This window comes from Lontra canadensis, unplaced genomic scaffold (genome assembly GCF_010015895.1).
Source record: "Lontra canadensis isolate GAN:19392208 unplaced genomic scaffold, GSC_riverotter_1.0 scaffold4, whole genome shotgun sequence".
In the NCBI taxonomy this organism is placed as follows: domain Eukaryota; kingdom Metazoa; phylum Chordata; class Mammalia; order Carnivora; family Mustelidae; genus Lontra; species Lontra canadensis.
This window is the reverse complement of record NW_022630998.1, coordinates 891,918-919,897: the sequence shown is the minus strand read 5'-3', so window position 1 is coordinate 919,897 and position 27,980 is coordinate 891,918. Positions and strand designations below refer to the sequence as shown.

The 27,980-nt window shown below is 42.1% G+C and overlaps 1 protein-coding gene across 3 annotated transcripts in view; it reads right to left on the bottom strand.

Moving 5' to 3' along the window:
• The window catches only part of SNX24 (sorting nexin 24), a 156,008-nt gene that overhangs the window by 42,908 nt on the left and 85,120 nt on the right, over nt 1-27,980 (bottom strand). For all 3 annotated transcript variants that reach the window (XM_032844337.1, XM_032844343.1, XM_032844350.1), the window contains exon 3: nt 15,099-15,203. In XM_032844337.1, coding sequence (XP_032700228.1) covers nt 15,099-15,203 — 105 coding nt within the window. The remainder of the gene's footprint in view (nt 1-15,098; nt 15,204-27,980) is intronic.

Here is a 27,980-nt window from a genome sequence, read left to right as displayed (position 1 = left end):
TGCTTATTTATCAGACTGGGAAAGATAGATTTAATAGTGCTTGCTTGAAACAGGCTCCTTAATTAGAAACATCACAGCATTTAGCTCACTTTGTACTCTGGCAATTAAGAACAATTTGGAAAAGGGTTGTTGATTTTTTTTTCCCCACTATTGTCTCCCTGATTAGTTTTCCAAAGATCCAGAGAAAACAAATGACAATTCTAGGGAGCACTATTGGTCCAAATGAAACCCCAACAGCCAGATTACTTACTATGAGAAATGTGGGCCATCCTTATCCATTTCGTCCATGTCTTACATTTATTTCCCTGTACCCTTGTCTCTTGTGTAGGTAAGTGGCAATACCTCTTAGAAAAGGCATCATTTTGCACTGAACTTTACACAATTATCTTTTCTCCAAATAAGCCAAATCAACAGAAGAAATTATTTTTCTTGATTAAGCACCCACATTTCTCTTGGGAGGAACCAAAACAAACAATTAATCTTTCCTTATTTGTTCTCCGAAGTCCCTGCCTGCTTACATGCGGATATCCAGGAACCTGTGGCAGCCAGTCGGTCGCAATTAGGCCTGAGCAGAAAATGAATGGACTCCGGGCTGAGGGCCTAATCTGCTGAGAGTCTGTGGGAGAGGGCAAGGTTAGACCAGGAAAATTCCCTTGTTGTCGGAACCCTGTTCAAAATTACTACCTGACTTCAGCATAATTAACCAGGCCTGGGAATTTATATGAACTAAGTAATTGGAAAGAATTAGCAAGAGATATGGACATTAATCTTTACCAGTTACACAGTGTTTAATGAAATTAAGGGTCTCGCGCTCATTCTTCCCTTGCTTAGTCCGCACATTTTCTCCCTCACCTGTAGAACAAGGAGAATATGCCATATGGAGAGCTACAACAACAAACCCCAAACACTCCAGTTTGAAAATTAAAGACAATTCAAAAATTTAAGAGCTGGCTCTTAAACAAATTATAATGCATCCATAGGATGGAATATCATGGAGCCTTTATTAAAATAGTTTTTTTTTAAAGAAACTTTATCCATTAGAGATACATACTGAAATATTTATAGATAAAAGACATCTGTTTTTTTCAAAATAATATGGGAAGGTGGGGTATGTTTGGGAATATATGTAAGACTGTCCCTGAGTTGATAATTATTAAAGACAGATGATGGGTATCTGGAATTTTATTATATTATTCTATTTTTTATATGTTGAGAATTTCAGTAATAAAAAAGTTAAGATATTTTTAAAAACTTGTCTTAGGGGAATACTTAACACAGTTACGGTAAATGCCTATGATGTAGTTTTATGTTTCTGTTTTTTTCTCAATGCAGATTTGTGACAGGTTTTTAAAAGAAGAACTTATCAAGCATTAGAGGTGACATACCAAATATATTAAAATATAGGATTACAAATACACACAGAAAAAAGGCAAAGGAAGCACATTCTGATTTTGAGATGTTTCTATCAGGGCTTTTCAGCCCTGCCACTACGAACGTTCTGAACCAAATGACTGTTTGTTGAGGGCTGTCCTTTGCATTGTAAGATTTCTAGCAGCATCCCTGACTCTACCCTCCAGAAGCTATGAGCACTCCATCCTCAAATTCTGACAACCAAAATTATCTGTACATATCATCTAATGTCCTCTGTGAGGAAAAACTGCCCCAGGTTCCTTAACAGTGGTCTGAGGAGAAGAACTACAGACAATTATTTCTATTTTTATTTATTTATTTTTAAAGATTTTATTTATTTATTTGACAGACTGAGAGAGAGAGAGAGAGAGAGAGCACAAGCAGGGGAAGAAAGTGAGGGAGAAGGAGAAGCAAGCTGTCCACCAAGCAGGGAGCCCAATCCCAGGTCCCTGGGATCATGACCTGAGCAGAAGGCAGACACTTAGCCTACTGTGCCACCCAGGCATCCCTATTTTTATTTTTATTCTTTACATTTATCCAAGTTTTTGAATAGGCACACATATATAAATCAGAACAATAACAAAAATACTGACATAGTAAAAATATATTCATCTGCAAGGGGAGAACTCTTGATGTCTGTGAAGAAAAAGATGATTTATATCAGAAAATAAATTACTGTGAAACAGATAGGTAGTGATCTTTCTTTGATTAAGGTGGAGTCCTCAAGCTAAAAGTGAACCTCACTAAAAAAGCCAGTTCTTTTAGAACTCAAGAGTCCATCACACACACATTTGATAAAATACAAACCAGAAAAGTCTCAAAAATAATGTGAGCCTTCCCAAAACCTTCTCCGAGTGAAAAACTGTAGTACCGAAGAGGGATTCAAGCCCACTGCAGCCATCTTAAAAGAACTAATACTCACAGAAACAGAATGCAACTTCAGGGTGTTATTATTATTATTTTTTTATCAGAAAAAAAGCATCTGCATTTTCGTGGAAGTTTGAATGTGAAGAAAAAGCAGTATATGGCTTTGTGTCCATACACAGGAAATGACATCAGTGACTACGTGTTTGTAGAAGGTGCTTTGAGCTGGCTTTCCAGAAATGAGTCCAAGTCTGTGTGATAATACCGCCACATCTCCCCTGCCCCCTTTCTAGAAAAAACATGCAGCCGTGAACCTGCCAAGAAGCCCAGACATCACTACTGAGGACTGAGCTGCAAACAGTCACCTTATTAACCCAGGGCTCTAGGTTAGGGCACTAAACCTAACTTTAAGACTATTGAGACGTTGGATTTTAAAAAATATTTAATAAGTTTTAATTATATCATCTTTGTATTGTATTATATTTAATAATATTCAATAAAATATTTAATCAATATTTGATAATTCATAGTTTTAAACTTCCCAAAGTTTTAAGTTTTAAGCCTGATCAAGCTTTGGGTCCCCAGTACACTGGAGTGCTTCATTTCCAATCCATTCCCTTCTACACAGATTCCTCTCCATGAAACATGGACGTTTCTGAGGTTCCAAGAGCTTCTCAAGTTGCCATTACTGACCTTAAGTCCACTGACCTATGTTACCTCTAAAGCTTATTATCCATAGCTCACTCAGAGTGTGAAAGATCACGCTTCTCTGCAGGCTTACCCACCCAAAGGAAGCAAGAATGCCTTATCTCAAATAAATAAAAATTTTTAAACATTTAATTAACTTTATTAAAAATAAAATATATATTAAAATTTATTAAAAAATTTTAAAATAGCAGTTTAATTTATTCCATCAAATGTAAAGGGTACTGATTTCTTTAAAGAATTAATATATATGGCTATTTTCAAAAATTTAAAAAATTTCTCTATACTTAGAATTATTTTAAATGGAGTCCATGTCATTTTGAGATCAGGGGAAGCAAGCAAATCATGGAGAAAAATAAAACACAATTGAGAAGAAGTACCAGAACTCTCTATAATTAAAATGCAAATCTTTAAATCATATGAGAAGAAATACCATATACTGTGCTAAGTATCTACAGCTTTCACAGTTTCTTCAGCTTAACACAAAAAAAAGGCTTTTATTTTTTTATTTTATTTATTTATTTATTTATTTATTTATTTTAACACCAAAAAAGTCTTAAAGAACTATCACAAAGCCTAAGAATCTATAGGTCACTGTCGACAAAAACGAAATTTAGGAAACAGACTTGCGAAGTTTTTTCTTCTCCCTGTTTTGTCTTTTACTTCACCAATTATGATGACAAACCTGTCTGCCACAGTCTGGTTAGGGTTTTCCTGTACAAACAACCAACCGCTGAAACAGGGTTCCAGGATTTCTAAGCAGGCACCACAGAAACGTATGCGCAAGACAATCTAAAAACACTCTCTAGAAATGATGGATTTCAGTTATTAACAGATCAAAAAGAGATGGATGGTGGTTTGCTTTTCTTAATCTACATCATCATCTAGATCTATTTAAAGATATGTGGCGCACTAACAAACTTGGTTAAGGTTTCGATAAAATCAGTAAAAAATAATCTGCCCCCGTTACATTGAGTCGGTATCGATCAATAAAATCACTTGTACAGGGAAAGTACTGTTAAGTACTGACAATCCCAGCCATTAATATTATTTAACACACCGCTCACAATCTTTAACGAGAACAAAGAACAGTGTGTCTCATGTTATAAGCAGGACCTTCATAGATACTGTTACTCCTATAGGCTTTTCCGGTGATTTTGCCAAATTCCAACTGTACATCCCTCTTTCACGAGTGCACACCCCCCACACCAACAAGATGTAAGATCTTGTTCTTTACTTCAGTTGCATTTTAAAGGAACGCCTTTGTAAGAACCCAAACTGCCATTATACCACTTCTTCATTTGCGAATGGAACTCAAAGCTCTAAGGACCTAAGCTCTAGGATGTGGGGTAGCCGTGGGCACAGCATAGGGTTTCTGTGCTACACTCTGACACTACACGCCTTCATTAAAACATTACCCTGTTGTCACGGGTAGATGAAAACAGCAATTTTCAATTACTCCTCAGTGTAATGGATGGCTTGGAAGAGATACATGTGAATAACTTAAAAGCACCAAAGTGGGGGAGCCTGGGTGGCTCAGTTGGTTCAGCATCTGCCTTCGGCTCAGGTCATGATTCCGGAGTCCCAGGATCAAGCCCTCTGTCAGGTATCCGGATCAAGCCCCTGCTTGGCGGGGAGTCTCTTTCTCCCTCTCTCTCTGTTCCTCTCCCCACTCATGCTCTCTCTCACTCACTCTCTCCCATAGATAAATAAAATCTTAAAAAAAAAAAAAAAAAGGGAAAAAAAAGCACCAAAGTGGAAGGTGGGGAATAAGAAAGGATGAAAATATTTTATAGAAGTTGGGACATCTGGGTGGCTCAGTTGGTTAAGCTGCTGTCGGCTCAGGTCATAATTCCAGGGTCCTGAGACCGAGTCCCGCACTAGGCTCCTTGCTTAGTGGGGAGCCTGCTTCTCTCTCTGCCTGTGCCTGCCACTCTGCCCGCTGTGCGCATGCTCTCTTTCTCTCTCTCTCTGACAAATACATAAATAAAATCTTAAAAAAAAAGAAAATATTTTACAGAAGAAAATTTTCATCTTTGTAAATATCAATGATTATATAAATGAGAATAATGATGAGAAAACTGCTTTACGAAGTAAAACTGACTTAATGATAATGCTAAGATCTTGAACAGAAACCTGTTCTAAACTTCACCTTTCCAGTTCTGACCACTCACAATCCCAGTAGGTTATGATTTGTAGGGCTTTGCAATTTTGCTGAGATAAAGCAAGAGGGAGCCCCTCTCTGGTAAGTGAAATTTGAAAACATGAGACTTGAATCTCAGTTCAGTTTCACTTACTCTGTTGTTCTCAGCTCAATTCTGCCTATCCTACACGTCTCACAGAGAGATTGAAACATTATAACACACTTTAGCTTTCTTACTATGTTGCCAAAATGCTCATCATCTTTCAATGTCTGGAACATCATTTTTTTCCCTAAGATTTTATTTATTTGACAGAAGAAAGCATGAGCAGGGGGGAAGACAAAGGGAGACAGAGAGGCAGGCTCCCTGCTGAGCAGGGCCCCCCCCCCCCCCCGCCAACCCCCCCCACACACACCCCACCTCATGTGGGACTCAATCCCAAGGCCCCTGGGATCATGACCTGAACTGAAGGCAGACACTTACCTGATTGAGACACCCAGGAGACATCATCTTTGAAGTTACTGGCAAAGTTTTCAATGAGCACAGTTAAATATTCAAATTTTAATTTTTATACTCAAAATAGGAAAGAAAAAAAATTGACAGAGGAAAGTGTTTTACAGTTGTTAGGAGACTCAGACAATGACAACAGAGACAGGAATACTTGAGAGCACCACAGTCCATAAGTAGTACACTATAAACCACATATATACCTTATAATAATTTAAAATATATGTTTAATATTTAAATTTTCTAGTAGCCACAAGGAAAAAATAAAAAGAAATAAGTAAATATATTTTGTTTCACCCAATAAATACAAAATATTACTTCAAATATGACTTTAAAAATAAAAACTATTGAGATATCTTACATTCTTTTTTGTACTAAGTTTTTGGGATCTGTGTTTATTGTGTAGAACATTTTGATTCAGACCAGCCACATTTCAAATGTTCAAATGTTCTTTAGCCACATGTGACTAGTGGTTTCCATGATATATAGCAAAATTCCTTGCATAGGTAAAATCACAGATCGTGAGACTTCAGATGCCATCACAGACGAATTTTCTCATACTTAGGGATCAATGATGAAAAAAGAAATCCAGTATTCTCTTGGAGCTGTTCATTCAAAAGGAAGAACCTTACCATACATTATTTTGCATCAAGAACCTGGACCATTTCATTTTGCTAAAAGAATGTGGAACACTATTTTTTTTTCCACTTTTTGTGATGTTTGTGTACCAAGATTTATTTAACAAATGCTTTTTTATTTGATTAAAGCATATACAAAGGTGGATAGAAGGAAACAGCAGTGAAGAAATTTTAAAAAACAGTTTAGTCGTTTTAGTTGTGACTGTAAAACGAAAAAGGAAAGTATTTTGCAATAATGCAGCAAAGATATGTCTCTTCAACGAATCTACTAACCACCAAGGTTTCCAAAGATATGGATTTCAACAATCATGACTAAGAAAAAGAACCAGAAGAAATGATAAACTGGAACATATTTTATACACACACACGCGCGCGCACACACACACACATAACCTGTATATATAAATTAGAGATATATGTAAAATCTGAAGATCTCTCTCTGTCAAATAAATAAATCTTTATTTATTTTTTTAAAAGAGTTATTTATTTATTTATTTGACAGAGAGAGAGAGAGATCACAAGTAGGCAGAGAGGCAGGCAGAGAGAGAGGGGGAAGCGGGCTCCCCACTGAGCTGGGAGTCTGATGTGGGGCTCGATCCCGGGACCCTGGGATCATGACCTGAGCCGAAGGCAGAGGCTTTAACCCACTGAGCCAACCAGGCGCCCCATAGGAAAAAAATCCTTAAAAGTCGAAGGATAGACTTCTAGTTCTATTATGATGGAAGAGATACACTTTTCACAGTTCTTCCTACCAAATACAACTCACACATTATACTGGACATTATATCTAAGGTTGAGGGAAGAAATGAAATCTGCAGCACCTAATGAATGACACAATGGTGAGTTTTTCTCTTTCCTGGGTTTTCCTTTTGCCTCATGTATCTCTACTTGGAGCAGAAAAAGCCAGAAGCCAGGCAATACCAAGAGAGGCAGACAGGTCAAGCCCTGATAAGAGCCTGTTTCCTCTAGCGAAAAGACTGGAAAAGAAACAGCCTACCTAGCAAGGCAGAAAACCTTAAGACACTGACCACTCTACTCAACACAAGCACCACAGAAAAGACTGTTGGTCCACTGCCACTCAAGCCGGGGGGTGCTGGGGTGGTTCAGTCGGAAGCCGAAGCCCAGTGGGAAGCCCAGCTTGCCACCCTCATGAAGCTGCAACAAGGCACTCAATCCCAGGGTGGTATCGGAGATGTCAAGTAGGGAGCCAAGAAGCCAAGACTCTCATCCCCTGCCCAAGCCGGCGATGTGCTCTATCCAAGGGTCAGTGGATACACAGTGGGAAGCCAGAACTCCCGTCCTCTTAGCAGTCATGAAGGACACCCCTCCCAGCCCAGAAGTCAACCACGGCCAAATGGGGAATCTGGTCATCCACCATTACCTGGCCGAAAGAAGCCAGAGTCCTCTAGACCCCACCTTCTCTGGGCTGAGCAGTGTCATTAGAAGGGCAGCTAACACAGGAGGTTTAAATATGTTTTTTTAAGATTTTATTTATGTGTCAGAGAGAGAGGGAGAGAGAACACAAGAAGGGGGAGGAGCAGAGGAAGAGGGAGAAGCAGGCTCCCTGATGAACATGGAAGCCCAGTGTGGGACTCGATCCCAGGTCGCTGAGATCATAACCTGAGCCAAAGACAGATGCTTAACCAACTGAGCCACCCAGGAGCCCTAAGACAGGAGGTTTAAAGAAGAGCCGGAGTTCGTAACATAATGCAAAAATGTCCAGGAATCAAGTGAAACCATTCATCATATCAAAACCAGGAAGATCTCAAACTGAATGAAAAAGACAATCAAAAGATGCCAACACTGAGAAGACAAAGATGTTAGAACTATCTGATAGCGAATGTAGTAGAGAAGCTTTGGTAACAATGTTTCAGTGTGTAATTATGAACACATCTGAAACAAAAGAAACAATATGAAAACTCAACAAAGAAACATAAAGGGAAGCACCTGGGTGGCTCAGTTATTAAGCATCTGCCTTCGGCTCAGGTCATGATCCCAAGGACCTGGGATCAAGCCCCGTGTTGGGCTCCCTGCTCAACTGGTAGTCTGCTTCTCACCCTCCCTCTGTCCCGCCCACAGCTTGTGCATGCTCTGTCAAATAAATAAATAAAATCTTAAAAAAAAAAAAAGAAATATAAAGGGTCAGCAAAGAAATAAAAGCTATAAAGAAGAATCGGTGGGAATTTTAGAACTGAAAAATACAGTGACCCAAATAAAAAGCCCCATGAACCAGGTTCAATAGCAGGATGGAAGGAGCAGTGGAAAAAGGCAGCAAATGGAAAGACAGAAAAACATCAGTGACCTTATCTGACCAATGGAGAGAAAAAGTCTGAAACAAAAGCATGGAGAAGACCCAGGTCTCTGTGGGACCAGAGCAAAAAACCATGTATTCCTATTATTGCAGTCCTGGAGGGAGAGGAGAAAGCAGGAAGGGAAAAGAAAGAAGAGAACTCCAAACAAGAAAAACCCAAAGCAATATGCACTGAGACACACCATAATTAAGCTTCCAATGACAAAGACAAAATCTTGAAAACAAACATCTTAAAACAGCATCTTACATAGAGAAGGGAAACAATAATATGACCGTGGATTTTTTTTTTTAAAGATTTTATTTATTTATTTGACAGAGAGAGATCACAAGTAGACAGAGGGGCAGGCAGAGAGAGAGAGGGAGGGAAGCAGGCTCCCCGCTGAGCAGAGAGCCCGATGCGGGGCTCGACCCCAGGACCCTGAGATCATGACCTGAGCCGAAGGCAGCAGCTTAACCCACTGAGCCACTCAGGCGCCCGGATTTTTTTTTTTTTTAAGAAGGCACAGAAACCAGAAGGGAGCAGCACAATATTTTCCAAGTGCTAAAGAAAAAAAAAAAAGGCTGTCAACCTAGCATCCGGTATCTAGAGTGATCAGACTTGAAACATCCCAAGGTCCTTGTCATGTTCAGGAGGAGACTGAAGAAAACAGGTAACTTCGATAAGAACAGACACAAACTAAAAGAGGAGAGAAAATGGAAAGAGAAAAAGGTGTGTGGGGGGGTGGAATCTGCCATCAATCCAACAGCAGGCAAGAAAAGCAAAAACTCAGGAAGAGAGGGGCCAAGAGAAAGCAGGGACGGTCGCCCTTAGTCTATCATAGGAGCAATCACAGAAATGTAAGTGGGACATTTTAACACACCTTTCTTCTTAGAGATCAGCAAGCCAAGTCTGATCAATTAGCGTGCTTAGCAAACTTCATATAGCTCACTTATATAGAACTTCTAGCTCACTGCCTCAAGAATTAGTAAGGACACACTGTCAAGCCCATAGCGTCAATTTTAATAAATGCTCTGTGTACTACTGGCCGAGTTAAAAAACAAAAACAAAAACAAAAAAAACACACCAAAACTCTGGTCCATGGCAGACTCCTGGCTCAACAGAACAGTATACTGTCTTGCATGACTTTAAAAACACATGAGGGGCAGACTAGCTAGGTAGTCAGGTCTTCTGAAGACAGCAGTCTGCATGTACTAGATAACACGCCCCATACCAGCTGGGCAAATGTCTTCTTCCAGTGAATTTTAAGGCTTTTATTTTTTTTTAGTTTAGATCACCCTTAATCACGATTTCTATGAGCCACTTCACTCTACTTCCCAACACTTCCTGTGTATGTATGTGTGTGTGTGTATATATATATATATATATATATATATATATACACATATATATATATATATTTAAAGACATTATTTATTTGAGAGAGCAAGCATGAGTGGGGGAGGAGGGGGAGGGGGGAGGAAGAAGCAGAATTCCTGCTGAGCAGGGAGCCCCGACATAGAGCTCGATGCTAGTACTTTACTGACTGAACCACCCAGCTGCCCCTCCCTGTATATTTAACTGTGGTTCCCTCCTTAGGAAAAAGAGGGAAACATAAGCCTCTGCTGTTCTCAAGGAAGTGACCTACCACGTGGGTCCCTTTCTCAGAAACGTAAATCTCTCAGTATTGCAACAGATGCAACAAGGTCTGAATGCAAACTTCCCACAGACCATGGCTGTCTAAAAACCAAGCCAGCTAGCAATTTCACGTTGCTACGGACGAAAAGAGAAGGACCCACCTAGGAAGCCAGCCTCAGATAAGGAAATGGATCCACCAATGAACCTCAACCTTGACCACACTTTGTTTTTCTTTTCTGGAAGAGTATGGATGGATCTTCATCTCCGACATACTGATATTTTGCCAATGTGTCTAAGCTTTGGTGGGTTTCCATCATTCTTTTTTTTTTTTTTTTAAATTTATTTATTTGACAGAAAGAGATCACAAGTAGACGGAAAGGCAGGCAGAGAGAGAGAGAGAGAGGGAAGCAGGCTCCCTGCCGAGCAGAGAGCCCGACGTGGGACTTGATCCCAGGGACCTGAGATCATGACCCGAGCCGAAGGCAGCGGCTTAACCCACTGAGCCACCCAGGCGCCCCGGTTTCCATCATTCTTGATGCTCTGCACCTTGTCTCCATTAAAAGCTCCCAGCTGCCAGCTTGGGGAAATGGTCAACTATTTTCCTTTGATTATCCCCTCCTCTACTTGGGTGGTTTCCCCTCTTCTTTCTTTCTAGGACTCCAGAATGTTAGACCTGGATAGATCTGCAGTGTCTTATCTTTTGATGGAGAGATTTTGTAGCTGTACTTTTGGGAACGGCTTCCCAAATGGAGAGCAGCTACGTAATAGTTCCAGTGGGAGGACACAACAAATCCCAAGAACTCCTCTGTGTCCCTGACCGCTCGACTTATAATTTCCTAGTGTCACCTTTTGGGTGTAAGGCTTTGGGGCAGCTCTCTAGATTTATTAAGCCAATTTTGGGGACATTTTGTGTTGTAAATTATCTCTATGCTGACAAGCCAGTGGTTCAGTTCATCTCGGTCTTTTTTGTTCTTCAAAGGCCTGGTGATCCCTGGTTATCAGATCTCCCTGAAGAAAGCAGTGGGCGGCGGGGTGTGTGTGGGTTTTCTTCTGTGGCTCTGTCGGACCTCCTTCCACATGGAAAGACGTTGTGGGCGGAGCGTGCAATGTGGTCAGCTGTCCTCCGGGCTCAGTTGGCAGGGACAGGGTTGTGAATTGGGGGCCCTACTATCTATACGAGAAGCCTTAGCTCTCCATGGTCATTCTACTTAATATCTCGGTGTATTGTTTTGTTTTGCAGAGAAAAGTCTTTGAAAATATTTTTGGCCCAGTCACAAACATCAGGCTGCCTATATTCTATAGAGAACAAGTGGCCGGGCCACCTGTCCCATGTGTGCACTCTGAATGGCCCCACTGATTCTCAGTTGCACCTGCCAATTCTGAAACCAGAAATTCTCCAGCAAAGCCACGGGCAGGTAGCCTCCTGCCTCTACCACAGGCTCTCGGTGCTGCTGCTTTCTGCTCTCTGCTGTATCCATCCATGCACTAGCAGAACATTCCATCTTCTCGAAAGTTGTTAAAAATTTTTCGTCCTCTGATGATCCATTTCCCCCTCGCCTATCCATGCATGGACCTGTAGAGGTTCATTCCTTATGGAGTTTTTGTACTTTTATTTCAGAGGGGGTCTCAAGAAAAACGGGAAGTCATCTCAAAGCAGGATGTATTCTGGGATGGCTCGGCTGGTTAGGAATCCGCGTCATGTCATGATCCCAGGGGTCCCGGGATTGAGCCCCGCAATGGGTTCCTTGCTCGGCAGGAAGCTTGCTTCTCTCTCTCCCTCTGCCTGCCACTCCCCCTGCTTGTGCTCTCCCTCTCCGTCAAATAAATTAAATCTTAAAAAAAAAACCATAAAAAACAAAAAACAGGATGTATTCTATAAACCATGCCCGAGGGCCAAATCACTTTGGGACCGCCCCCCCCAACGTAATATATTCTTCTTAAGATGTGGGTTTCTCTGCAGATAACTTAACAGGGAAAACAGATGTAAGCTGACACTTTTCACAGGATTCTACATATTCAAGTTACAGATTTAAAAAATAACCGATCAAAATAAAAACAAAACAAAACAGAAACAAAAACAAAATAAAAAAATCACCAATCTATCAAGGGAGTCGAGGGGCAGTTAATTAAATTGTGACCGTTTATGATTATAGGGCCTTTTCTTTTATGATTATTAATAAATATATCCTTCCGTGAAACTATGTCAAGGCTGAGACATTAGGAAATCCACAATGCAGAATGAAAAGAGCCTCCAGGGAATTAAGAAACTAAAATTTCAATCCAGGTCTTTAACTGATGAACTCCAGGGAGCGAGGCAGGTTTCGTAACCACACCAGAGCTCAGTTTCTCCATCGCTAAAATAGAAGATCAGTGTGGGCAACCTTAGGGAATGCTGTCACACTCCCCCATGGTCCTGAAGGTACTAGCCGATCTTTGGACAAGGGGCACAGTTGTTTTCTGTGGCCCTCTCAAGTGCTAATCTGCCTGTTCTATCATTGGGAAACTGAGGCCAGAAAAATAATCCTGAGCACAACTGAGAGGCAAGAGGCAGACCGGACTAGAAAGCATTCTAATGTCACCAGGAGCTTTAGGTGCTACGGCGGTGGGCTGTGAACACCTTCTCAGTTTTACCGGCCAGAACAGGGCCATCCTGTCCAGCGCACGCCGAGACTGTCTTACTCCTACAGAGACTTGAACATCAAAAGGTGTCCAAAACTGACATGCGACCCAGGGTTTTCGTTTCATTTGACATTGATAAAGCATTCCCAATCATCTTTGCAACTTCCACCCAACTCCCACTGCCCGCAAACAGAATCAGGAAGAGAAGGGAGATGAGAGAGCTCCTTGGACCTCCCTGGGGACCCGAGTGACAAGAAAATGAATATTAAATGCATGACAGGAAGCAAGCCCTCTCGGTCCCCAACCACATCTTTCAAGCCCTATTTCTGAGAATAGAAAATTCTAAGCTCAATTTGAGAGTCATTGTAAACTCCTCTCTGTGCCAGATGATTTTATCTCCATATTTACATCCAAAGTACAAACTTAAACTGTTTACACTGAGGGGTAATGGAAGTCATGTGTCAAATTCAGCGGGAAGAAAAAGAGGAGCACACTTCACAGTGAAAGCCTGAAGATATACAATATCTGTGGAAAATGTGGCCTATAAGCATGCATTGTTTACCTATTTCATTTAATTACAGAGAACATGAATTCTTACCCTTTGCATACAACGTCTAAAGTCTCGTGGTTTTTTTGGTTTGGTTTTGCCTGATAGTGTTGCCAGGATCTCTGGAAGTCTCACAGCCCTGTATACACAGCCTCAAAAACGCCGCCACACACGTTCCTGTCATCTGTGGCCCTGTCTCCTTTCATCTCCCGCTTCCAGAGAGATGCAGGAAAGGGTCTGTCCACAGCGCCCCAAAGCAGCACAAGAACAGTACAGACAACCCTCCTCAGATGCTCTCCAGGCCTTCAGCAGGCCTTGCTGAATGCTGTCAAGACAGGAAGACTAGACAAGGCCACCAAGAGACTCCTGGCATCTTTGTACTGGGAGAGAGTCATCTGAATTTACCACCGAGTACAAGCCTGCGGGGCCAGCTTCTCCACAACTTCTAACCGAGAGCGATTCAGGCACAACCATCCAGAAAGTCTGTCACGCACACAGTGTGCTGGCTTCCCAGAGCCAACAGTGACCCATCTACACAGCATCTATTCTGGCGTGAAAGCTTAAAGGGGTCGCACGGTATTATTCGTGGAAAGCACAGTATGAGCTGCTGTTTCTGCGACATCACATGTCTCAGAGGGAGAGATCATCATGGCTAAGCCGTAACCCTTGGGTGAGGTCCAGCTCTTTCTTCCTCATCCCCTCGGTCACACTCACTGGGTCATTCCCACGCATCTCTCTCAGGGGATCAGTGTCGTGGCTGAGCACCTGGCCTGAGCCGTCCCAGCACCTGCCCTCTGTGGTGCTCTGTGGATCAACTAGGACATAGAATATTCATACTAAGCCTCTGCCCTTTGTATTTTAAAGCCGAGAAACTAACAGGGGCGCCTGGGTGGCTCCATCAGTTAACCCTCTCCCTTTGGCTCAGGTCATGATCCCAGGGTCCTGGGATCGAGTCCCGCATCAGGCTCCCTGCTTCTCCCTCTGCTTGCCACTGCCCCTGACTGTGTTCCCCTTGTGCTTGCTCTTTCTCTCTTTCCATCAAATAAAGAAATAAAATCTTAAAAAAGAGAGAGAGAGAGAAAAAAAAAGCAAAACAGAGAAGATGACATTGTTCCAACCTTCCTTTTGCTTTTCCTTTTTACTCCAGACAAGTTGTTGTCTTATCCTCCAACTTCCGTAGTTCTGCTTGCTCCTCTCAGTGGCAGAAAAGAGCATGTGAACGCATTCTTTTAAAAGCACACATTCTAATTTTCAAGGTCGGTCCTTCATCAGAGGCAATTTTTATACTCCAATTCTCAACATGATTCCACAGATGGACTAGACAGACCCAACAAAAATTCAGTTTCTCTATGTCCCCAGCAACCCAAACCCCATAGCTCGGCAAATGCTAGGAGAAAGCAACAAATCTTGGAGAGAAAACAAAACAAAACAACAAAACAAAAACCCAAAGATGCAGTAATGTGTAGAGCTGAACTGAAAAAAATGGACAGACCTTCTCTCCATTGGTTTTTACAGTGACATGCAATTTTCACTTCCTCCATTCACATTATTACAAATAGAAGCTGATTAAAGCTGAAAGAACCAACAACATATTTATAATTTTAAACCTTTTTTATTTTAATCGAGAATGTTTGACTGCTTGATGTACTTTGCATCTCACCATAAGTTGTGAGAATAAAATATTGAGATACAAGTTTATTTAAGCTACATTATATTAACCGAAGATCTAAACACGTCTTACCTGTAAGTATGTTTCCAAACCTTGTCGCCGTTGTTCCAAGACCTTTGGGACCCAGTTCCTAACATGTTTAGAAGGGATTTCTGGAGTTTTTATACATTTCTTCAGCTATAAAGACAGAAACAGGGGAAAAAAAAGTCTCAGCTATAAACACATTCTTTGAGGGGGGAAAGCCAATAAAAGAAAATGAACCACTACAATCTCCAATAAAAAGACAGAAGAAAATGTAATTATATTTAAATTTTGTTAAAAAGTTCTCAGCAGCGCCTGGGTGGCTCAGTTGGTTGAAGGTCTGACTCCTGGTTTCAGCTCAGGTCTTGACTCAGGATCCAGGGATCAAGCTCTGTGTCATGCTCCCTGCTCAGCAGAGCCTGCCGGAGAGTCTCTCTCTCTCAAATAAATAAAATAAAATAAAATAAAATAAATCTTTAAGAAATTATTTAGCTATCCTAAATGTTCTGGTTTCAGAGTAAGAGTTTTGGGTTTCTGGTAGTAGTTATGGTTGGGTATCATCTAGTATTTCACACTAGAATTATTTTTTTTCTGAAAAATTTTATGTTCAGTAAATACAAAAAAAAAAAGTTCAGTGAATGCATCATTATGGAGGTAAAGTAGTTTAGGATTTCCAAAATCAATTAATAGAAAGAAATTTTGCTCAGAAGTACTTTTCTGATGAAAAAACTTTCTACATATTAGTTCATGTAAAAAGTCAAATAAAATGCAATGTTTATAACCATCCCGCTGGAAATGCCATGCAAACTAGACCACACCATTTGGAAAGTTTCTCAAAAGTCTGGAACAGAATGAACTTTAGCTTTTTAAAAGAGAAAGACTGATGCTTCCAATGCTTCTAAGAATTAGGTCCAAAATCTGTTCAAGAAAAATCATGGTTCTCTGCTAAGCCTTTCTGGGCAGCAGTCTGAAAGAACCACATAAAAAAAAAGGAAAATTCTTTTGGAACTTGAGTTAGAGCTGCCTGTGGTAGGCACAGCCTGTCTACGACATTGACACCCTAACCTGTGAATGTTACTTTATTTTACATGGCCAGCCACTTCACAGAGGTGATTAAATTAGGGGTCTTAAAATGGAGTGACTCTCCTAGATGATCCAGGTGGGCTCAGTGTAATAGTAAGATTCCTTGTAAGGGGGAAGCAGGAGGGTCAGAGTCAGGGAGAGTCTGGAAGATGCTATTATGGTTGGCTTTCACCCCAGAGGAAGGGTCCAGAGCCCAGCTGATCTCTAGAAGCTGGAAAGGAAGGGGAACGAATACTTCCTTTAGCCTCTTGATGCCTTGATTTTAGCCCAGTGAAACTCATTTCAGACTTTTGACCTCAAGAAGGGTAAACATCATAACTTTGTATCAACATGCACGGGACTGGAGGAGATTATGCTGAGTGAAATAAGTCAAGCAGAGAGAGTCAGTCATCATATGGTTTCACTTATTTGTGGAGCATAAGGAATAACACGGAGGACATAGAGAGATGGAGAGGAGAAGGGAGTTGAGGGAAATTGGAGGGGGAGATGAACCATGAAAGACTATGGACTCTGAAAAACAATCTGAGGGTTTTGAAGGGGCGGGTGGTGGGAGGTTGGGTGAGCCTGATGGTGGGTATTATGGAGGGCACGTAGTGCATGGAGCACTGGGTGTGGTGCATAAACAATGAATTCTGGTACACTGAAAAGTAAAAAATTAAAAATTAAAAAAAAAGAAGAGTAGAAAAGTAAATCTGTCTTGTTTTAAGCCACTAAGATTATGTTAATACGTTACAGCAGCAATATTGAAACTGATACACTCACTAAAGCAGAATGAAGTTTAATGTTCTAATTAAAAACTTGGAAAACCTACTGAGACTGTAGTAGTGAGAAGCCAGAGCTGATTAAGAATATACAGATTAGGGATGCCTAAGTGGCTCAGTCGGTTAAGCCATTGCCTTCAGCTCAGGTCATGATCCCAGGGTTCTGGGATGGAGTCCCATATCAGGCTCTCTGCTCAGCAGGGAGCCTGCTTCTCTCTCTGCCTCTGCCTGCCTCTCTGTCTGCTTGTGCTTGCTCTCTCTCTTTCTCACACACATGCATAAATAAATAAAATCTTATTTAAAAAGAAAAGAAAAGAAAACCTTAAAAAAATATATATATATATAGCTTATGACCTGCTGAGGGGGGGGCACAAGCCCTGAGCATCTGAGCTCCCACACTGGGGAAATGAACCCCACAGGCTTGTTTTGACTAAAGGTACAGTTTCATTATACCCACAGAAGGGACATAGAGTCACAAGATTTATTACAGGTCCCAGAAGCAAGGGAGGGGTACTGGTATTTGGACTTTCTGTTTTATGTACCTGAATTTAATTCTGATAGACTTCCAAAAAAGAAAGGAAAAAAAAAGGCAAAAAGCCAAAGGTAATGGGATATAGAAGAATGAAACCAAAGGGGCAGAGAAGAAGTAATTACCAAGAGATTAAGAACTTTCTACAAAGACAGAAAGCAGGAGTATGTCAATGAAGAAAACAGAGAGGAGGAAGCCCCTGGCCAGGCCACCTCAAGAAAGGAATCACAAAGAGTGGAGACCCCCGTCTTCTCAGCAGACTTGAGAGATTTGTGCTCGGGACTGGTGTAAGAGGAGGGCAGAGCCAAGAAGAGGGATGACACAGCATCATGGTTCGTGCCAATGGACACTCTACCCTTACCCTCCATAAGCAAGGGGCTAGCAACCAGGCTGCATCTCTAGCACTCATACCCCTACCCCATAAAAAAGGGTCAGTGTCCCTCAGGAAAATGAATGAAAGATATGGGCAGAACGATGGCATCCCATTCTACTCATCCTGTCGTGGGGACCCCATTCTAACAGCTGGCTCTCTCCTCTCACTCCCTATGACGACGCCCCTCCAGCTGACACACCCTACAGAGGGACCAGGCAAGCATACCCAAGGCAGAGGTACCAGTGACAAACACCATGAATAATTCCTCTAGTTGGATGGGCAACCGAGGCTAGCTATTTCAGCAAAGACAGCACTATAAAGAAGAAAGAACAAGAAAAACAAGTGGAACAATGAACTCCAAAGAAAACAAGTAACAGAGGAGATCTTTGATATCTACTTAGTACCTGCAGGGAGATTTGAGAAGATATTGCTTCTTCTTCTTCTTTTTTTTTTTTTTTTTTTGAGAAGATATTGCTTCTATAAAACAAGAAGAGGTTGCTATTACAAAAAAAAAAAAAGAATGAATTTTTTTAGAAAATAAAAAAACACGAGGCGGACGTAAAAAGTTAAAAGAGGCAGAACATACAATCATGGACGTCTCTCAAACTGTACAACAAAAGAGAGTGAGAGCAAAGTTAGGTGAAAAGAAAAACACTATGAGGATTAATCCAGGAAGTTTAATTAAAAAAAAATCAATAAGCATTCCATAAAGGAGAAAAGAAATTCTCAAAGAAATGATGGAAGAATTATATGACTTCATACAGATCTTCAGATTAAGAACCCACTGGGCACCTTGACCTTCTATGGCTTCTTCTATACAAAGGAAGCTGAGGCTGTAACTCCAGAAAACAGCTGAAAGCAAAGAAGAGAAAGAAGACTCAAAGCTCTGCCCCATCCATGTGAGGAAGGGAATCGCAGGACAGCAGATTTGGAGAGGGGACTTTCTGGGAGAAGGTTGCTTCCATGCAGTAGATAATACAGGGAAGATGAATGATCAAGGAGATAATCCTCTATTAGAAAAGATCAGTTCCAGGGGGGAGCAAGAGCCCCTTAAGGCGGTCATGGAGCAGAAGACACTGAGCCTCTCCTCCATGTCAGTCCGGTGCTAGAGATACTCCTCGTGCGTGTGGGGCTCACATACCAGGAAAAGACGAGAAACAATACACGAGGTAATAAAACAGGGTGGGCACAGATAGTAACAGAAAGGGGTGGGAGCTTGTGAGATGGGAATGTCTGAGGAGTGATGGGAATCACGCAGGTGGGGAGCCAGGTGAGGAGCTGGCGAAGGAACGTTACAGCAGATGGAGCAATGGGGAGCAGGGGCCAAGCCTGGTGTTCGGGACACAGCCAGGAGGAGACGGGTTCAGGGAGGCGGCAGCACTGCACACTGTAGGGCCTTGGAGGCTACGTAGGAAATTGTGTTCATCTTATATGGGAAGCTTTGTGAATGTCTTCAGCAAGGGAATGACCTCATAGAAATTTTCTTTGAGGAGGTCATGCTAGATTTCACAAGCAAGATGCACTATAAGAGGGCAGGAGTCAATGCGAGGAGGCTGGTCAGAAGCTTCTGCAGAAGAAATCCAGGCAAAAGACCAGGGTGGCTTAGTGGAAATAGGACAAGTAGAGGCTGTGGGGGTATGGAGAAAGAAGAGATGCTCAGAACAAAGAAAAGAAAAAAAGAAGAGGAAAAGAAAAAAAAAGAAAAGAAGGAAAGACAGAAAGAAAAGAAAAAAGAAAATGGCCCTTCAATCTGACAGAAATGCAGAAACAAGGCTGGAGGGACAGCAGCTACATTATAACCAGAAGGATGCAAGGCAGGTACAAAGGTTAAAAAAAGAAAAAAAAAAAAAAAAAAAAAAAAAAAAAGGAGCTTGGAACATGGATACTGAGGAATTACTACATCAACTTGACCTGCCCGCTTTTAGTTTTGTTGCTATATAAGAATCATCTCTCACTTGTTTAAGAAACCTAGTCAACTTTCTGTTACATCCAACCAAAAATAATCTTGGCATAAAGGAATCCATTGTTTGCTTCTGTTGATTTTAACAGAAGGCCCATCGGGCACTCAAATAGAGATAACTGGTAGGCAGGTAGATAGGGGTCATAGATCTGGGTATTGGATCTCTAAGTGGAATCCAGAACCATGGAACTAGATGACAGTGTGAATTTCTCCAATGTCACAGACAGAAAATAAATGACAGCAATGGCAGTATACAACAACAGCCCCCAGACTCCTGTCTCTTGGTCCATGTGCTACAGTATCCCTTCCCTTGGGTTCAGACAGCATTTGTGAACGTGGTGGGGGATAGTCACTCCCTTGAGCAGGTTACCTTTTATGAGACGCAGTCCTAGCAGACCTCAGGCTTTGCCATGTTATAGCCCCATGGCTTTGACTTGGGGGTCTCCTCAAAGAGCTGAGAGCTAATAGTCAGCCAATAGTCAGCAAGCAAAAAGGGACCTCAGTCCCACAACAGCAAGAAACAGTCTCCCCAAAATGAGCTTGGGAGAGGACCCTGAGTCCAGATGGGACCACAGCCTAGGCGACACCAGATGTCGGCATGATGAGACCCTAAGCAGAGAACCCAGTTGCAGACTCGTGACCCAAAGAAACTCTGAGTGGATACAGTCATCTTGTTTTATGATGCTGAGTGTGTGGTGATCTGTTCCACTCCAATGGGGCACTGATACAAGGGCTGAGAGCCCCCAACGCCGAGGGGCAGGGTGGAAAAGCAGGCAGTCCCTCACTGAGCAGCGACGGAAACCACATGTTTGGGCAGCAAAGTGTTCCAAGAAGTGGGCACGGTCAGACTGCGCCCAGCGAGGGTAAAGAGCGAGTAAGAAGTGGGAAACCAGAGCCTCCTCTGTCAAGGAATTCTGCCAAGAAAGGAGAGTAATGGGGGCAACATGGGAGAGAAGTGTGGAGTTAAAGGTGGGGTTTTCTATTTTTTATTTTTTTTAAAGGTTTTATTTATTTATTTGACAGAGAGAGATCACAAGTAGGCAAGAGAGGCAGGCAGAGAGAGAGGGGAAGCAGGTTCCCTGCTGAGCAGAGAGCCCGATGCGGGGCTCCATTGCAGGACCCTGAGATCATGACCCGAGCTGAAGGCAGAGGCTTTAACCCACTGAGCCACCCAGGCACCCCTCAAAAGGCGGGTTCTGTTGTGTTAAGTGGGAAATCCTATGCTATGTTCATTTACTTATGAGACTGATCCAATATAGAGGTAAGAGGGGAAGGGAGGGAGAAGGAGGGACAGAGAAGGAGAGAGAAACAATTTATGACTGTCTGTAAGGAAATAAATACTTATCTTAAATAAATACTTTATCTCAAATAAAATAATATCTTCCTTACTTATGTAAGGAAATAAATACTTATTATTTGAGGTATTTCTCAAACAGGAACAAAGCCCAAAATGCTCAATTATTCTGTGGTAATAAGCTTATCCAGTTCCAGTTTAAAGCTAAAAGAAACTGCATTTAGAACTACTGAATCATGACATTGTTTACATTGTAAAATAGAAAATCAACTCCATTATCTGTCTCTCACTCTCTCTCTCTCTCTTTTTTTTTTTAAATCTTGAAGATACAGTCCTGAAAACACTTTTCCTTTTTATTTACGTCAGGAGTGTGCAGGAAGCCAATCATCGTAGCTGCAGGGACCTGTGACAGCATTTGTAGGTGAGTAATGAATGGCTTTAGATGAGGAGAGACAAACCCAAGACAATATGTTTCCAGCAGGGCTCAGCTGCTCACAAGATAAATACTTGTCTGCCATTCCCTCCGATGATTTACTGTTCCGGCCAGGCTGCACCCGGCCACGTAGCCTTTCTGGTCCACACCAACAGTCCCCACATCCCACGATACAGCAAGCCGTCGCCTTCGCGTGGGGCGATCCCTCCCTTTCCTTTGTATTTTTTATTTTGTGAAGATTTTATATATTTATTTATTTTCAAGTCATCTCTACACCTGACGTGGGGCTTGAACTCACAACCCGGGGATTAAGAGCTGTTGGCTCCACAGACTGAGCTGGTCAGCCAGGCGTCCCTCTCTTTCTTTTTTATACCATGAGAAGAGTATACACAGAACTTACTCCACGCAGACGTGCCATTTACACACTGGTGATAGTGACCGTTTTCTTCCTTTCTTATTTTTTTTAAGATTTTATTTATTTATTCATTTGAGAGAGAGAGAGAGAGAGAGAAAGAGAGCGTATGAGCGTTGGGGAGCAGAAGAACAGGGAGGGCAAAGGAATCTCAAGCAGACTCCTTGCTGAGCTCCAAGCTGGTTGTGCGGCTGGATCCCAGGACCTGAGATCATGATCTGAGCCAAAACCAAGAGTGGGATGCTCAACGGACTGGGCCACCCAGGCGCACCAATAGTGACCATTTTCCAGAAAGGAACACAGATACTTTCCAGAGCACATGAATAAAAAGATGGAAATGGAACAAAAAAGGAAGAGTGGGGAGCCTTCAGGGTAAAAATCAATCTTTCACTCCACCTTGGCCTCCCTCTGCCTCTAGAGCTCCCTCTAGAAACACAAGCCATGGTGTCATGCTCCTGGTTTAACCCCATAAGGCAGCTCTGGGGTTCCTCTGAAATGTGTACTTCGTTAATTCGAATACAAGAATGTAATCTTTTATTCAAGCCAAAAGGAGGCAGTAACAAGAAGGAGGGCAGTTTATTTAGAAATGAACCAGCTCCCTATTTCCATGAGACCTCCAGGCTGGAGCTGAGAGCCCACAGCTGGGGAGACACAGACTTAGCAGCTAGCCCTGCCGGCGAGGCTGGTCTCCCCACTCCCGTGATCGTAGGCTTAGGGAGCTAAAGGAGGTCGAGCTATTCTCAAGGACCGCCACTCCAACTGCCTGTCTCTAGGGGATGTGGGCAGATGTTGCAGGGGCACAGGGGAAGCACGTGCAAGCTGAAGGCTCTCCCTGTCACCAGGGTCTGGGCCTGAGCAGTGTGGAGGGAACCGTGTCACTTCATTTTTAAAAAGGGTACTATGTGAGAAGTGAACAGAGAAGAACAGCGTCGGGCCCCGCCTGGGTTTCAGTGTGGTGCGGGTTGTAGGTTTCCCATCTAGGAACGGAGAGCTCCAACAGACTTCCCAAGTGTAACGTGGGATGGAAATTACAGTGAGCTCAAACCCATTTTTTCCACCCCAATTATTCCTCCAGTAATTCATAAATATGCCTAATATCCTCCAAACATCCCATTTGCCAAATAGCGCCCACTAAGAGCCCAACACTAGCAGGCAGTGAGGAAGATACAAAAGATAAGATGTGGTTCCTTTCGTAAAAAATACGTCTTCTAGTTGGACAAGACTTAGGGACCACCAGATTTTAATGACCTCTTTGCCACACGGCGTAGCAAAGACAGAAAAAGTGATTTTCATACGCTGGAGTGAATGGGGAGACTGGCTTGGTGGCCATTGCTGTCTTCTCATGAGAAAGTGAGAAATGAGGTTGACCAGAAAACAGGATTGCAGTGGACACGATCATGGCTCTCCCCAAAGATGTCCACTCCGGGTCCTCGGAACCTGACACCGTGTCACAGTATGTGGCTGAAGGGTGGGATTAAATCAAGTCTCTTGAGATGGAGACATTATCCGGGATTACGCAGGTACGACCAATGTAACCTCAAGGGAGAGGCTAAAGTGTCCCTGTCAGAGAGGGGAGATGTGAGGACGGGACAGAAGACAGAAACAGAACCTGCAGGGGACTTACTGCTGGCTTTCGAGACGCAAGAGGCCACAGACCACAGACTGTGAGCAGCTTCCAGAAGCTGGAAAAGGCAGGGAAACGATTCTCTTCCAGAGCCTCCCAGGAGGAACTAATTAGGAAACTAACAGAGAGAGTCTCAGATTACTGGCCTTGAGGGTCAAGGTCCATGATATAGTTGACAACACAGACCCACTGCAATGGATTTGGGAATGAAGAAGAAAAGAATGAAGAATGGAATGAAATGGTGCTTTAGGGAAACTGATCTGCACCAAAGTGTGAATGAGAAGACAAGGATCAGAAACAGAGCTTATAAAATGGCAAGACACTGGCTTGGGAGGGCAGAGGAGAAAGGGATAAGTTACACGGTGCATAGTATACAAATTTTGAGGACTCAGGGGACTCAATCAGTGGAACTTGATAACCCTGTGAATACGGGAGGTAAGAGAAAGGCGTGAGACACGCCTCAGGGTTTCAGACCTTGTGGCTTCAGTGCCTGTGATGGGGAGAGGGCGGGTGGGGAGGGTTGTTGAAGAGAAGCTACTAGAAATAGAACCACACAATAGGACCTGTCAGACTTCAAGAGGCACTGGGATGCCTCATCATGTGGGATGCTGGTTAAACAGGCAGACAACTGGGCTTGGCTGGGTAACAGCCACAATCTGCACGTCCGTCAACGCTGTGCTGACTCCAGGGCTTCAAAGTGCACACTGTGAAACACACCCACCAGGAAAAGCTAAAAGAAAAAGGAATCAAATACTCCTCATAGCTCTGGAAGAAATGACTGATGTGACCCAAAATCGCAGAGAGGGAGAACTGACCTAACAGATAGCATACCAATTTCAAGCTTTTGCAAATTAAAATAAATGTCATAGCCGTGAGGTCCTGCATGAAAACTACTTTCAGCCAATGGCGAACGTTTTATTAACAAGCCACGCAAACTAATGGGCAAGAACAAATGAGACCGCCGCAGAAAGACAATTCCAAAAGAGGGACTATAATATCTAATAAATAATCTGAAGATCTACCAAGGAAAACAGTAGCAAGGCCACATACATAAATATAATTTCGGGGAGGGGGAGGGTAATATTCAAACCTGGTAAGATTTTGTGATACTTTCAAATATGCCAGTTGCATTTTAAATCTGCTCTAACCATTCCGAAGCATCATTTGGCAATATACATCAAGGGCTATAAAAACATGCAAACCCTTTGATAGAGAATGCTTCTTTTTATCATTGAGTGTAAGGAAACCATCTCGACTACAGAAAAGATTAGATCTTATGAAGGCTATCGATAATTGGAAATTTATCAGGGAGCCTGGGTGGTTCAGTCGGTTAAGTGTCTGCCTTTGGCTCAGGTCATCATCTCAGGGTCCTGGGATAGAGCCCCGCATCGGGCTCCCCACTTAGTGGGGAAGCCTGCTCTTCCCTCTGCCGCTCCCCCTGCTTGAGCTCTCTTACTCTCATTCTCTCTCTCTCTCTCAAATAAATATCTTTAAAAAATGATTGGAAATGAATCATGTGATGCATACAATCTCCTTTAGTTCATAAAGTAACCCTATGAAATTAGTATACTGTCATTATTCCTATCCTACACATGGAGAACCTGAGACTTAGGAAGACCATGCAATTTGCTCCAAGGACTTAAGATCCAGGAAGAGGTAAAGGCAGGCTCAGGAACATTCTGGCTCTAAAGAACTACACACTGAACTTCTGCATTAGAATTATCACCATGCCGGAACATGCTTAGCACAGAAGCATTTGTTTTACTAAAAAAGGTTCAAGAAAAGAGGGACATCTGGCTGGCTCAGTTGGCGGAGTAACTGACTGTTAATCTCAGGGTTGTAATTTTGAGCCTTAGGTTGGGTGTGGAGATTGCTTAAAAATAAAATCTTTTTTTTTCCTTGTGATGATTTTCTTTTCTTTATTTTTAAATAATTTTTAAATTTTTAATAAACATACAATGTATTATTAGCCCCAGGGGTACAGGTCTATGAAACGCAGGTTTACACACTTCACAGCACTCACCATAGAACATACCCTCCCCAGTGTCCATAACCCCACTACCCTCTCCCTACCCCCCTACCCCCAGCAACCTTCAATTTGTTTGGTGAGATTAAGAGTCTGTTATGGTTTGTCTCCCTCCTGATCCCATCTTGCTTCATTTATTCTTTTCCTCCCCACAAACTCCCCATGTTGCATCTCCACTTCCTCATATCAGGGAGATCATATGATAGTTGTCTTTCTCCGATTGACTTATTTTGCTAAGCATGATACCCTCTAGTTCTATCCACGTCATTGCAAACGACAAGATTTCATTTCTTTTGATGGCTGCATAGTATTCCATTGTGTATATATACCATATCTTCTTTATCCATTCATCTGTTGATAGACATCTAGGGTCTTTCCATAGTTTGGCTATTGTGGACATTGCTGCCATAAACATTCAGGAGCACCTGGCCCTTCGGATCACTACGTTTGTATCTTTAGGGTAAATACCCAGTAGTGCAATTGCTGGGTCATAGGATAGCTCTATTTTCAAATTTTGAGGAACCTCCATGCTGTTTTCCAGAGTGGTTGCACTAGCTTGCATTCCCACCTACAGTGTAGGAGGGTTCCCCTTTCCCCATATCCTCGCCAGCATCTGTCATTCCCTGACTTGCTAATTTTAGCCTTAAAAATAAAATCTTAAAAAAATTTTTCAAGAAACAAAGGAAAAGAGGAATTATATATAGTAGGATAGTAGAAATATGTGTCAGTAACAATGGATAACTTCCCTGACCCCAAACTTTTTGCAAAGTTTAGGTTTATAGTCTAAAATTTATTGGAAAGGAAAAACAAAAAACAAAAAACCACCTCTTGAATGTTTTCAACAAATAGAAATAAATCCCAAGAAATGTGTAAATAACTGGGATATTATCTTTGTATTTTAATATCAACAATTATAAAAATTGGGGGGAAGTAATAATCATTTAGAACTTTCCTTAGATGACCACACGAACTGTGAAATGGGTTAATGGTCTTAGTTTCTGCCTCAAAATTAGTCTGACAAGAAGCCAGGAGGCACACTTGTCTGCCTCTAGAGTATGGAGAAGAGCTATGTGCCCATTATTCTAAAGATGCAAAGTGCTTGGTAAAGAACTCATGCATCATTTTCGAATTAACATGGGGACACAGGCCAAACATGCTTACCAAGTAAGAAATACAATGTAAAATGTCAGAAAGACCAGGATGCTGACCACACAGCAAATTGCACAGACTGCTGAAAAGGGTAAGTATTTCCGGAAGATTAAATAAGAGATCTGACTGAATGTAAAAGGGAAATATACATATATAAAAATATAACATAAACATATAAAAATATAACACTTAAAACACATCACAAAATTCAAATATGTAAACAGGGGTATCCAAATGGTCATAAAACAGTCAAACTATACAACGTCGTGGTAGCAAGCAATAAAACCTGTGTGTTCTGAGCAAATTTTTTTGCTGATTTTCATCCGTAACACAGTTTTCCAGTCAAGGCTACAGATTTCTGCTTTTTTCACATCCTGCCATGATTTATACTTAGCTATCTTCTATAGTCACCTTTAAGCCAGACCACATACAATTGCACTGGGGCAAGGAAAGGAGACATCTGGCAGCTGCTTTGGGTGCTACAATGTAGAAGTAAGTAAACACATAACTACAACTCTGCCTTATGAAGCTATTTTTATCTCTACATCTTTGTCGGTACGTTTTATTTTTATTTTTATATTTTATGTTTTAATTTTATTTTTTCAGTGTTCCAGGACTCATTGTTTATGCACCACACTCAGTGCTCCATGGAATACGTGTCCTCCTTAATACCCACCACCAGGCTGTCAGGATGTTTTAAACATGCAAAACTGAGAAATTTGAGAATTTCTACTCTCAACTCTGGTAGGCCTACTGATATGATTACAGGAATAGCTAAAATTATTAACAGGAACTGCAGAATTTGAGGGAAGAGTCTGAGACAACCTAGAAATTTTTTCTGACTCTGATTTTCTGAGAACTGCCTATCAATCTTGGGCAGAAAATAAAATCCCGTTAGAGAGCAGGAGGAAGGACCCTGCAGGGGTGAGTGGCCTGGGAGTCTCTCGTGCAGGGTGGGCCTAATTGGCAGTCACCTGCTGTGCAGGGTGTGGAGTTGGTGGAGGAGTATCTGGTGGGGACCACAAGGTTGTGTCAAGGTCATGGTGAGCTGGGAGGTGAGGAAGGGAGCCTGCCTTTGACAGGCCTCTCGGTCCATTCTTGGCTCTTGAAAGGCTGAGCAGGGGTTGCGGCTCTGGTTTTAATCTTAGTGTAGGAATTTATTTCATACAGTACCCTGCGGAAATCTCCCTAGAATCTGTTTCCTTGAAACACAAGCAAGCAAAAACAATCCCTCAAGAAGTCATGGAGACCCAGATTCCAAGTTTGTTCCTCTTTAAGACCCCCAGGTA